Here is an 11,915-nt window from a genome sequence, read left to right as displayed (position 1 = left end):
CTTTCTTTCTTTCTTTCTTTCTTTCTTTCTTTCTTTCTTTCTTTCTTTCTTTCTTTCTTTCTTTCTTTCTCTCTTCTTTCTCTTTCTCTTTCTTTCTCTTTTTCTTTCTTTCTTTCTTTTCTTCTTCTTTCTTTCTTTAAGATTTATTTATTTGGGAGAGAAACAGAGCGAGCAGGGGGAGGGGGCAGAAGGAGAGAGACTCTCCACTGAGCGGGAAGCCTGATGCGGGGCTTGATCCCAGGACCCTGAGATCATGACCTGAGCCGAAATACGCGTCAGATGCTTAACCGACTGAGCCATCCAGGCACCCCCTGATTGCTTTTCTTTACAACAAACAGTGAACACTTAATAGGTGCTACCCTGTTTAACATACCTCATCCTCTCACACATATACTGAAAGGGAGAGCAAGGAGTTACATTTCTGGCTTGAGCAACTGTGTGGGGACGGTGCTGTGTGTTGGGATGTGGGGGACATGGGATAGCGAGCAGGTTTGGGGAGGACGCTGAGGTCGGTTTGGGTTGAGTAGGGTAGTAGTTGGAGGGGCCGGGGCAATATCCACACAGAAATGTCTAGGGAGAGGTTAGAGGTCAACTCTGAAACCCTGCCGGGAAGTCGGGGGCAGAGATGGCAACATGAGGGTTGACGGCATCTGGGTGGATGGTTGCCAGAAGCTAAAGGAGGAGATGAGGCCACCTGGGGAGAGGGTGTCCAGTGAGAAGGGAAGAACACCAGGACAGAGCTCTGAGGAGAGCCTCCCAGTGAAGGATAGAGGATGGAGGTGGTGGCAGGAAAGGAGACTGAGGAGGGGTGGCCAGAGGCGTGGGAGGGTGCGGGAGAACGTGCTGGGGTGCTGCCAGGGAGGAGGTGCAGGGCCAGAAGAGGCAAGAGAGGAGGCCAAAGAAGGGTCGCGGAGCATCCCGTGGGTTTAGTTCCTGTGGCCTTTACAAGAGTGGCCTCCGGTGTGGTGGAAGCACAAACCCAATAGCCAAGATGGCAGAATGAGTGGGCTGCAGCACAGCTTCCACCCCTCCCACATCGTGAGATGGGTTCAGACTGCAGAAATCAGCATTCTGAGATAGAATGAAGTAGAGTGAAAAAGAATGAAATAGAAGTTGTATGTGTGCATGTGAGAGAGAGAGAGAGAGAGAGAGAGGGAGGGCGGGGGCAGGAGGGAGACAGAGTTCTCTGCTGTGAAATATAAAATACATCAATCTTACTGTGGGTCCCAGTCAAAAGTGCTAAAAGCCCTGGTGGAGGATACGTGTCCATGAAGGTCAAATCCTAGAGGCCTGTGAATGCCAGACAGGTTTTGACCTGATTCAGACCCTGCAGGCCATTGGGAGCCATGGCAGGCTTGAGGGTAGAGGAAGCAACTCTGATTTAGCTATAGATGCTCATGACTTGGAGAAGGCAGGAGGACTATTTAGGAAGCTCTCACAGTAAATAGTGAGGAGAGCTCACTCACTGTTGCCTCCCAGGGCCAGCGGGATGAAGCTGAGGAGACAGATGATGGGAAAGAAAGTCCTTCCTTGTTGTAGACAGACATCCCTGGCCTGTGATGCCCTTTGGGAATTTGGAACAGGTAGGGAGCCCATAATCTTAACCTCCCATTGGGGTTTAAGAAGCTCTGCTCAGCCTCTCATTGGCCAGTGGATACGGGTGATGGCAAGGTGTGGGGACCAGGAGGACTCTGTGTGTGGCAATGAGCCTTGAGGCACTGAGTCTGTTGGCCATGGAAGTGAAGGAAGGGAGGAGTCCTTAGAAGACTTTGGTAACTGTCAGGGTGGAATAGGGGGCTCTGGGAGCTGTAAATGGGGTCACAAACTATAGTAGGGTCACAGCTTCATGAGCGATTAGGGGAAAGTGAGTTGGATTTTGAAAAGAATTCAAGGTCATCAAGTCATCCATCCATCCATCCATCCATCCATCCATCCATCCATCCATCCATCAACCTACCCAGGGAGCTGGACCCATGACTGTGGGGGATACGCAGGGGTTTGGCCAGGCCTTGCCTGGGGGATTCGGGAGCTGGAGCAGCAGGAGTGGTTGGGACAACCAGAGAAGGAAGGGTGGGGCTTGGTGTCCACCAACTAAGGGGTCAGGCCCTTCCTTCCCACTCCTGGAGCCTGTTCCACCTCCCCCCAAGCCCTCTTTTTCACATATCCCTACTCTAGAGGTTAGGAGCAAAGGTTTATAGCCAGACAACAGTTTTTATTGCTAACTGTCTGACCTTGGGCACCTCTCTGATCCCTCATCTGTGAGATGGGAGTAAAATCTACTTTGTAGAATGATGGTGATGCTAACATGAATGGCAGGTGTACGTGGAAAATGTGCTCTCAAGGGAGCTGCAAAGATGCTGAGGACGAAAAGCAGCAGGAATATGAGCCTTCCTTCCCCTGCAGACACCCCCTGTCCCTGGCCTCACCTGGGCTCTGCTCCCCTGACCTCTCGGCCCCTGTCTTTTTCTCTGTCTTCCATGTAGAAACACTATGAGTTGTTCTCTACCATAGATGACATAGTGCTGACCATCCTTATCTGTGAGGTTCTCCTCGGCTGGTTAAATGGCTTCTGGATTTTCTGGAAGGTGAGATCCTGGGCCCTCCCTGCTACTGCCCCAACTCCTCCTTAGGGACGGCACCCCACCCCTGTGCTTCTGGCCCAACAAGGTGAGAATGTGTCTGTGTGTGTGTGTATGTGGTGTGGAGAGAGAGACTACTTCTGAGATGTCTGTGATGCAGCAGAAAATAATTTGTCCTAGAAGTGCAGCCTCCCTGGGTTCCAGTCCCTGGGTTAGCCTTCCCCAGTTCTGAGATCTTGGGAAAACCTTAATTTCCTTACCTGAGAAATGGGTTTGAGAGTCTCCACCTTAATTTATAGGATTCAAGAGCAGAGGTCAGCAAACTTTCTGTAAAGGGCCGTGGGCCATACAGTGTCTGTTACAAACACTCACCTCTGCCGTGGAGCACAGAAGCACTGTAGACAATCCAGACAAACGGTGAGCATGGCCGTGCTCCCAGGAAGCTTTATTCACAGACACCGAAATTTGAACGTTATATGTCACGTATCACAAAATGTTCTTTTTGCCCCCTAACCATTTAAAAATATAAAAACCATTCTTAGCCTGAGGGTCTTACAAAAATAGAGGCTGCTGGCCAGATTTGACCCACAGCCTATAGCTTGCTGACCCCTGTTCGGGAAAGTGTCAGAGAGCTATCTGGGTGGGAACAGGTCTTTTTTTCTTTTTAAGATTTTATTTATTTACTTGACAGAGAGAGACACAGCAAGAGAGGGAACACAAACAGGGGGAGTGGGAGAGGGAGAAGCAGGCTTCCCGCTGAGCAGGGAGCCCCATGCGGGGCTCAATCCCAGGACCCACCCCCCCCATTACATGACCTGAGCCGAAGGCAGATGCTTAACGACTGAGTCACCCAGGCGCCCCAGGAACAGGTCTTAATGCTACATTAAATGAGGTGAAGACTCAAGCTTTGTTTCAATAGGACTTCTCCAGTCAAGTGATTTCTGAAGTCAAGGTATTTATTTTGCCTTTGGGCATGTTTGAGAAGAGGCTTTAAAAAACCTCTCAGGGGCCTCAATCAGTTGAGCATGCAACTCTTGATCTCAGGGTTGTGAATTCTAAGCCCTACGTTGGGTATAGAGATTACTTAAAAATAAAATCTTCAGGGGCACCTGGGTGGCTCAGTGGATTGAGTGTCTTGATTTGACTGAGCCAAAATCCTCTTGGTTTCGGCTCAATCGAGCCCCAGGTCAGCTCCGTGCTCAGCAGGAAGTTTGCTTGGAGATTCTCTCCCTCTGCTCCTTTCCTCATGCACTCTCTCTCTCTCAATTAAATAAATAAATCTTTTTAAAAAATTAAAAATAATAAAAATAAAATATTTTTAAAAACTATCAAGTATTTATACTTTCATAAAAATGAAGTATCATTTATTTATTTTTTTAAAAGATTTTATGTATTTATGTATTTATTTATTTGCAAGAGAGACCAGAGCAAGAGAGAGCATGAGTTGGGGGGGAGGGGAAAGGGAGAAGGAGGAGCAGGCTCCCTGCTGAGCAGGGAGCCCAATGTGGGGCTCGATCCCGGGACCCTGGGATCATGACCTGAGTGGAAGGCAGACACTTAACCAACTGAGCCACCCAGGCGTCCCGGAAGTATCATTTAAATACCATTACCAGGGGGTGCCTAGGTGGCTTAATCAGTTAAAAAAGTGACTTTGGCTCAGGTCATAGTCTCAGGGTCCTGGGATCAGCCCCACATCCAGGCTCCCCGCTCAGTGGGGAGTCTGCTTGTCCCTCTGTCCCTCCCCCCACTCCTGCTGTCTTTCAAGTAAATGAATAAAATCTTAAAAAAAAAAAATAAATACCATTACCATTACCATTACCATTACCAGGACAACCAATTAGAATTATAAGCTTTCCAGAGGTTTCACTCCATAGAACACAGAGTGTAGAACCCAGAACATTTCTGAAATCTGGATGTCTTAAAGACTGCTTTGTGCAAACAACATTTGCAAGGATGTTTATTAAGAGAAAATAGAATGGGCTGGTGCATACTTACATGTTTCCACACTCAAGAGGAGAGTAGGTACCATGCTTTTTGTGAACGTTTCAATGCACCACTTTTTCAGAACTAGCCCTAGGAAGCAGGCAGAAATCTGTTCCATAAGAGAAAACATTTCCTCCTTCATACCTTCTTGCAATTTCTTTTCAGCAGCAGTTAGGGGGGACTACATGTTCTTAACAATGATTTTTTATTTTTTTTATTCTTGTTTTTTTAGGTAAGCTCTACGCCCAGTGTGGGGCTTGAACTCATGACCCTGAGATCAAGAGTCCCACGCTCTACTGAGCCAGCCAGGTGCCCCAGGGGGCCTGCCCCAGGGTTTCATTAGCACAAGAGAATTGAAGCAAGGCTGAGAATCTTATGCACTAGCCAAGGTGGGTGCTCAGCTTAGGAATCAGCTGTGTGTTTGTGAGAGTCTCCACTGTGTGTCTCAGACTGCACTTGGCTGTTGACACGCATATGAGACAGCGAGTAAGCCTGGATGTTTTGTGGCATATTTGGGGGGCAGCAGGAGAAGTAACAGCAGTGGATGGCAGATGACTGGCGCTGCCCTGAGAGGAACATTGAGCCCCCATCCTTGGGCTGGTGGGAGGGCAGACCCAGGATGTCCCCACGGGCTGGGCCTGATACACCCCATTGGGGCTGGCCCACCCCCCCATCCCCCACCACCCCCAGGACGGCTGGAACATCCTCAACTTCCTTATCATCTTTATCTTGCTCCTGGGGTTCTTCATTAATGAACTCAATGTCAACGCTATCACCTATACCCTCAGGTGAGCTGGGAACTCTGGGGAAAAGAAGGGAACATGTCCAGACGGGGGGGGGGGGGGGGGGGGGGGGGGGGGGGGGGGGGGGGGCCCGCTCCCCCCGGGGGGGGGGGGGGGGGGGGGGGGGGGGGAAGACAGGGGGTGGGGATCATCTCTTACCCTCTGGGCAGGTCAGGGGGCAGTGGGGAGGAGGAGTCTGGGAGGGGCTGAGGGGCACGCCTGAGAGGCTGTGCTGCAGGGCGCTTCGTCTGGTGCATGTCTGCATGGCGGTGGAGCCTCTGGCCCGGATCATCCGTGTCATCCTGCAGTCGGTACCCGACATGGCCAATATCATGACCCTCATCCTTTTCTTCATGCTGGTCAGTGCCCTTCCCTACTCCCAGCTGCTCCCTTTCCCTGACCAGGGCCCCTGGGTCATTGGGGATGGGGGTGGGGTGTCTGAGAGGAGGAGAGGAGGAGAGGTCTCTGGGCCTGAGTCCCTGGGATTCCCTTGGTAGCGTCCATTTGCATGGCATCTGCATGTCCTGTCTCCAGGTCCTTGAGTAAAGTTCAGGCATCTTCTTTGGTCTCTCTGGCAGGTGTTTTCCGTGTTTGGGGTCACTCTGTTTGGTGCATTTGTGCCCATGCATTTCCAGAACATGCAGGTTGCCCTGTATACTCTCTTCATCTGCATCACCCAAGATGGCTGGGTGGACATCTATAATGACTTTCAGTGAGTGCCTGCGGGGTGTCTGTCCCCACCCCACCCCCCAGTGGGGCAAGGCAGTGGGAGTGGAGCTCCAGGGCTTGGGAGGAGGATGGCCCACCAGGAGGGGACTGCCTGGGGCTTCAAATCAGGGAAAAGGAGACCCCCTAGGACTGGCCTTGGTCTGCTTGAAGGCTTGTCCCCTTTGAAATTCCACCCATTAAAAGTCCTACCACAGACCTGTTCATGAAGATGTCCCGTCCCGCTAAACAGCTGGGTAGCGAGGAGGCCTCGAGCAAGAGAGCAGATGTGTGGTTTCAAGACAGCCTCCCAGCCCACATTTGAGCCCACCAAGCTGCCTGGACTCCTGGGAACTTAGAGTCTCATTTCACTCATTCATAGACCCGCTGCCCAAGGTCATTTTTGGCCACAGATGGCCACCAGGTTCTGTTCTTTACTTCTTTTCCATTACGTCTAAACCCTATTTGTTCTTTAAATTTTTTATTGTTATGTTAATCACCATACATTACATCATTAGTTTTTGATGTAGTGTTCCATGATTCATTGTTTGTGCATAACACCCAGTGCTCCACACAGAACGTGCCCTCTTTAATACCCATCACCGGGCTAACCCATCCCCCCACCCCCCTCCCCTCTAGAACCCTCAGTTTGTTTCTCAGAGTCCATTGTCTCTCGTGTAAACCCTATTTGTTTCCAGTCCACTCCGGGGAGTGGGTCCCCCTGACTGATTTCTTTTTATCTCTTGTGAGCGCAGAAGCACAGTTGGCAAAGGGCTTCTGCGGGCATTACCCAGTATGATGTAGGTGGTGGAAAAAATCACAGGGTGTGCAATAAAGATAGACTGGACACTGGGCTTTTGAGTATTTGCTCCACCACACTAGCCGTGCAACCTTGGGCAAGTTACTTCATCTCTTCTGAGCCTCAGCTTCTTCATCTGCCAATTGGGAATTATAATAATTAATTATGTCTGAATTGCTGTGAGGATCAATAAGAAAAGCTGTATAAATCTCTTAGCATAGAGCCTGGCACAGAATATATATACACACACACACACACATACACACACACACATACACGTGTGTGTGTGTGTGTGTGTAAAGAGAGAGAAAGGGAGAAAGACCTTATTACTTAGGAAAATATTTTATGGGAGATTCATAATAAGGTATTAAGAGTGGCTGGGCTTTTTTCCTGTATATCTTTCTTCTTCCTTCTGATCCTTCTATAATGAGCTTGAATTACTTTTGATAATAAGAAAAACATGAATCAAGAGTATAGCCAATAGATTAAACCTGATAATGCCAATGTACAAATCCCCACCGTGGAGGGCTGGCTTGAGGCCCATGCTCTGTTTCTGACAGGATAGCAGGTGCTCAGCCAAGAGCAGCTACTTTGACAGTCAGAGCAGGCATTAGATCTGCCCACCAGCAGTGAGGTAGCAGAAGTCCTAGGAGGTCTTGAGATAACGTCCCCATTTCATAGATGGGGCAGTTGAGACTCAAAGGGCCAGGGAGGTGATGGGGCTTCTGCCTGCCATCTCCAGGATGGAGACAAGAGAGTACGCAATGGAGATTGGGGGCGCCATCTACTTTGCCATCTTCATCACCATCGGTGCCTTCATTGGCATCAACCTGTTGGTCGTTGTGGTGACCACCAATCTGGAGCAAATGATAAAGGCAGGAGAGCAGGGGCAACTGCATCAGATAAACTTCAGTGAGGTGAGTGGGATGGGGAGGGCAGAAGGGAGGAGGGTGCACGCATGAGTGCTGACTTGAGCACATGCATGTGTGTGTGTGTGTGCACGTGCATGTACACGCTCGCATGCTCAAGGGCCTGAAGAAAGTCAAGTCTGACACCTGGGGCAGCATCCCCCACCTTGAGTGCCATCTGAGGGGTGTGGATTTCCTAGATGTGTGGTTTCTATGGCAACTCAAAACTGAGTGGCTGGGTGACCTTAGGGCAGGTGACCAATCTAAGCCTCGATGTCTTCTTCTGTAAAATGGGAATAATAATAGTACTTCCTTCATAGGACTATTATGAGAATTATATGGATAAATGAACAGTAGTTGGCACACATGTAGAATTCATTAAATGTTAGCTACAGTGCTATTCATTCAAGGGTAGGACTTCCAAAAAGCTGGTGGGGGTGGAGGGGGGAGTACTTCCCAAAGTGTTGCGGGTTGTGGGCTATGACTTGAGAGTAGGTAGGGCTTTAGAAGTTTGCTAGGTAGAAAAAAAAAAGAAGAAGTTTGCTAGGTAGGGTTTATCAGGAGTGAAATTGGGTGCTAAGTTTTGAAAAGGGGTGAGAATTTTCCAAGAGGTAGAGGAGGGGCTTATGCATTTGAGGTTGGGCTCCCACAGCAGAGGAGGGGGGCTAAGATTGGTTAGAGCTGAAATGCGGGGCATTAGAACCCTGGTGTCCTAAGAGACTCATCTTCCCCCAAGCCAAGCAGGAAGGACCTGGGGGAGGGGTGCCGGCTGAGCTGTCTGTCTCTTGTCTTCGCAGAGAGGCAAGCAGGACCTGGATGGAGGTAACGAGCTGCCCCTGGTGCACTGTGTGGTCGCCCGTTTGGAGATGTCCGGTGCCCCGCAGGAGCCGCTGTCGGGAGGCCACCTGTCTAACCTCTCAGAAAACACCTGTGACAACTTTTGTTTAGTGCTGGAGGCAATACAGGAGAACTTGATGCAGTACAAGAAGATCCGAGATGAGCTCAACACGTAGGGCGGGTACTGGGGGTACCCCGAGTCCCGTGAGTCCGGGCTGAGCAGAGCCTCAGATTCTTCTGGCTTCACACCCTCACCATTTTATAATGTGTACCCTGGGGCCCAGAGAGGTTTAAATGACTTGCGGGGCGGGGGGGTGGTCTGTGGGTAGAGGAGCTAGAATCCAGACCTTCTGGTTCCATCCATCTCACATGAGCATGCAGCTTGGCCTGGATCTCCATAGGAGCGAAGGGGGTGGGCGAAGCAGGGTGGATGCCTGGGAAGAGATGGGAGGGCAGACCCCCCTCTTCCGCCCCCCCCCCCCCCCCGCCCCAAGCTCCCTCAGCCCTCGGAAAGTACTCACCCGTCCGCCCCCAGGATAGTGGAGGAGGTCCGCTCCATCCGCTTCAACCAGGAGCAGGAGGAGGAGCTGATGCAGAAGCACTTGTCACTGAGCCTGTCGGTGGTGAGCGGGTCCTCCCTGGACATCCGCGACATGACTTGCCAGCAAGACTTGATCACAGTGCTCATCAACAGGGAAAAGGTGCGGGCAGCTTCCCTCTCCTACCCAATAAGTGCTCGCCCGCCCTGCCCCCTAGCCACCCCCGCCCAGCCCAGCCCAGCCCAGCCTCTGCCCCATTAGTCAAACTTTCTGTCTATTCCAAGATCTGATCCCCTGCCTGGACTCTCAGGCACCGCGCAGCCAGCAGCCACCTCTGATCCGTTAAGTTCCACCCTTTCCTCCCTGGAGAGGCTTTGCCCCCCACCCCCATCAGCCTCCTCCCACTGAGTCACTTAAGTCTCTTGACACCCTCAAACCTACCCCTTCTTAGGGTGGCTTGAACCAGCTCAGTTTCTGCCTGGTGGCAGATACCTAGGCGCACCGTGGGCAGAGGATCCCTGGGTTCCCGCTAGAGTGCATCAGAACAGTCTCCTCCCCAGGGAGGAAGCTTCTAGGGAGAAACAGGCACGCACCTTCATTACTTAGTTTCTTTCTCTGCTTCCCACACCACCTGACTGGGTTAGAATGACCTGGAGCCTCGTGAATGTCCACAGCCTGGGTTTCTAAGCTTGGAGAGGACACTAGGCAGCCAGAATCAGACAAGCCTGGTGGTTTCACTGCTGAAGCTAGCGGAGGGGAGTGAGGGGCGTTTGCCATGTGAAGGTGGGAGATTGACAAACCCCTTGGTTTGCAGGTTCAGGAATCCAACACAAACATACTCCTTAACAAACACAAGACCAGCCGCTGAGAGGCAGGATGGGAGCCAAGAGGCCTGAGCACACACACCCGCCTGCATCTTCCTGCATCTCTCCGTGACTTGGCACAGTCTGGCCTGAGCCCATCTTCTCCCTTACACTTAGGCAGATGCCTGGGGCTGTGAAGGAGGTGGCATCTCCAGGGCTTGTGTCTGAGCGTCAGGTCCAGAGGAATTCAGATGGACAAGGATGCTGGTTTAGAGAGGGAGCCCCGCAGCAAAGAATGAGTACAGAAGGGGGGTGCTAGCCAAGGCAGCCAGGATTTGTCCTAAGGATGGACTTCCCTGGCCCCCTGCTTTAGGCCAGAGCTAGTTGGGGCCCAAGTGCACCAGGAGGAGAAAGGTGAGGCCAGTGGGGCCAGGCATCTATGTATTGACAATAAAGTTTTGTGTTGGGATCAATATGTCTGACTGGTGGTTCTCCAAACTTGGGGCAATCTTGCCCCAGGGCTGATGGGCAAGACAGATCTTTCCCCTCAAAAGCCTCTTTGTCTGATGGGAGAGTTACTGACTGCCCTCTAGAGCTTTCCAGTCTAATGGGAGAGAGAATGTACCCTGAAAATTCCCGACGTAATGGTAGGGATGTAATCTCCCCTTAGTGTTCTAAATTTCTTTTGGCGGGGGAGGGGGTGGGCATCTGGTTCTCATGGTTGGGAGCCCCTGTCTGATGAAGGAGACAGCCCGAAGATAGAGAAGACTGGTCCCCATTCTGGGGGACCCTAGTCTGTTGAGGTCACCACTGACCAGTCATGCAGGTACAGGCAGTTCTATCCTGGGGCAATAGAGAATGACTGGCAAAGCATGGCTCCTGGCAGGCTTTCCAGAGGAGAGGAACACTGGAGCTTGCTGGAAGATCGTAGGAGGAGTTTGTGGGTCAGGTGAATGAGATCTGGTGGGGTACTTGGGACCTGTTGAGGTCTCCTTGGGACCTTCACACTAAAGACTATTGAGAGCCACGGCAAGTTCCTGAGCTGGGAATGCAAGAGTCTGAGAAAGCTGTGGCAGTCATAGGCATTAGGAAGAGCTGCCTTGGAGGACTGGCTTCTCATCCTTGGGTAAGTCATTGGGCCTCATTTTCCCCATCTGTGCAGTGGGGAGAGGATGAGATTGAGCTGCAGCTCTTAGCCCAAGGATTGGGAGACCAGTAAGATCACCCATGTCATTGAGACTCAGATTCCCTGATGTTGGGTTGGGGGGAAGGCTGGAAGGCCCAGAGTTCTGCCCAGCTGGTCAACAAAGGCTGACAGGGGCCTTGGGGATATTCACCAGTTGGAATGGGAGTCCCTAGAGGCCAACTCATTGCAGCTGATGGGAAACTTCACCCTCCATCCCCCTCTTGTCTGCATGGGTTCCAGCCCTATAAAGCCCGAGCCAGCCGGGAAGGGGTCTGGACCCCTGGGGACGGGGGTGATAGTGTACTCAGCAGGCAGATGAGACATGGTGCCAGTGCCAGCAGTGCCTCACTGTCTTGGAGCTGCTGTCTGTCCCCCTGTTTGAGCTCAGTGCTGTCCAAGCCCATCAACCTCAGGGCTATGGGCATCCGGTGACTTTTGCTGCTACTGCTATTTCTTATGGATGGAGCCCTCAGTCTCCCTGGTGAGCACCCACCTTATTCCCTTCCCATCTGTCCTTCTCTGAGGGCTCTCACAGACCAGAAGAGAGGGGAAGAGGGTGACAAAAAAAGAGACAGAAGGTAGGGTCCCCAAGAAGATCTTATAATGTGAGTACAGCCATCACCCGCCCCGACCCTAAATTGTCTGAATGGCTTGGGACACCAATGAATTTGGAGGCAGGAGCATGACAGGATAAACTCCAAGGGACTTCTGGCTTTGCTCGTCCATCCTCTTCCAGAATGCTAGCTTTGTCTACTCCTGCCACCTTGTCTGTCAGCCCAGTTGTCTCTCCCTTG

General features: G+C 51.4%; 1 protein-coding gene across 4 annotated transcripts in view; it reads left to right on the top strand.

The window, feature by feature from the left end:
- The window catches only part of CATSPER4 (cation channel sperm associated 4), a 12,564-nt gene extending 2,156 nt beyond the window's left edge, over positions 1-10,408 (top strand). Inside the window, exons 1-9 of one of the 4 annotated variants that reach the window (XM_073903605.1) lie at positions 1,532-1,583; positions 2,484-2,585; positions 5,253-5,350; positions 5,583-5,703; positions 5,923-6,056; positions 7,591-7,765; positions 8,554-8,765; positions 9,129-9,294; positions 9,947-10,408. In XM_073903605.1, the coding sequence (XP_073759706.1) occupies positions 1,560-1,583; positions 2,484-2,585; positions 5,253-5,350; positions 5,583-5,703; positions 5,923-6,056; positions 7,591-7,765; positions 8,554-8,765; positions 9,129-9,294; positions 9,947-10,000 (1,086 nt within the window). In that variant the 5' untranslated portion in view covers positions 1,532-1,559 and the 3' untranslated portion in view covers positions 10,001-10,408. Of the gene's footprint in view, positions 1-1,531; positions 1,584-2,483; positions 2,586-5,252; positions 5,351-5,582; positions 5,704-5,922; positions 6,057-7,590; positions 7,766-8,553; positions 8,798-9,128; positions 9,295-9,946 lie in introns of those variants that run through there. The other 3 variants (XM_025856903.2, XM_073903603.1, XM_073903604.1) reach the window with 3 other exon arrangements.
- Positions 10,409-11,915: the final 1,507 nt, after the last annotated feature.

The sequence above is a fragment of the Callorhinus ursinus genome, unplaced genomic scaffold (genome assembly GCF_003265705.2).
Source record: "Callorhinus ursinus isolate GAN/ISIS: 27379988/994484 unplaced genomic scaffold, GSC_fseal_2.0 scaffold18, whole genome shotgun sequence".
NCBI lineage: Eukaryota > Metazoa > Chordata > Mammalia > Carnivora > Otariidae > Callorhinus > Callorhinus ursinus.
The sequence above is the reverse complement of the archived record's forward strand: the minus strand, read 5'-3'. Positions and strand labels throughout refer to the sequence as shown.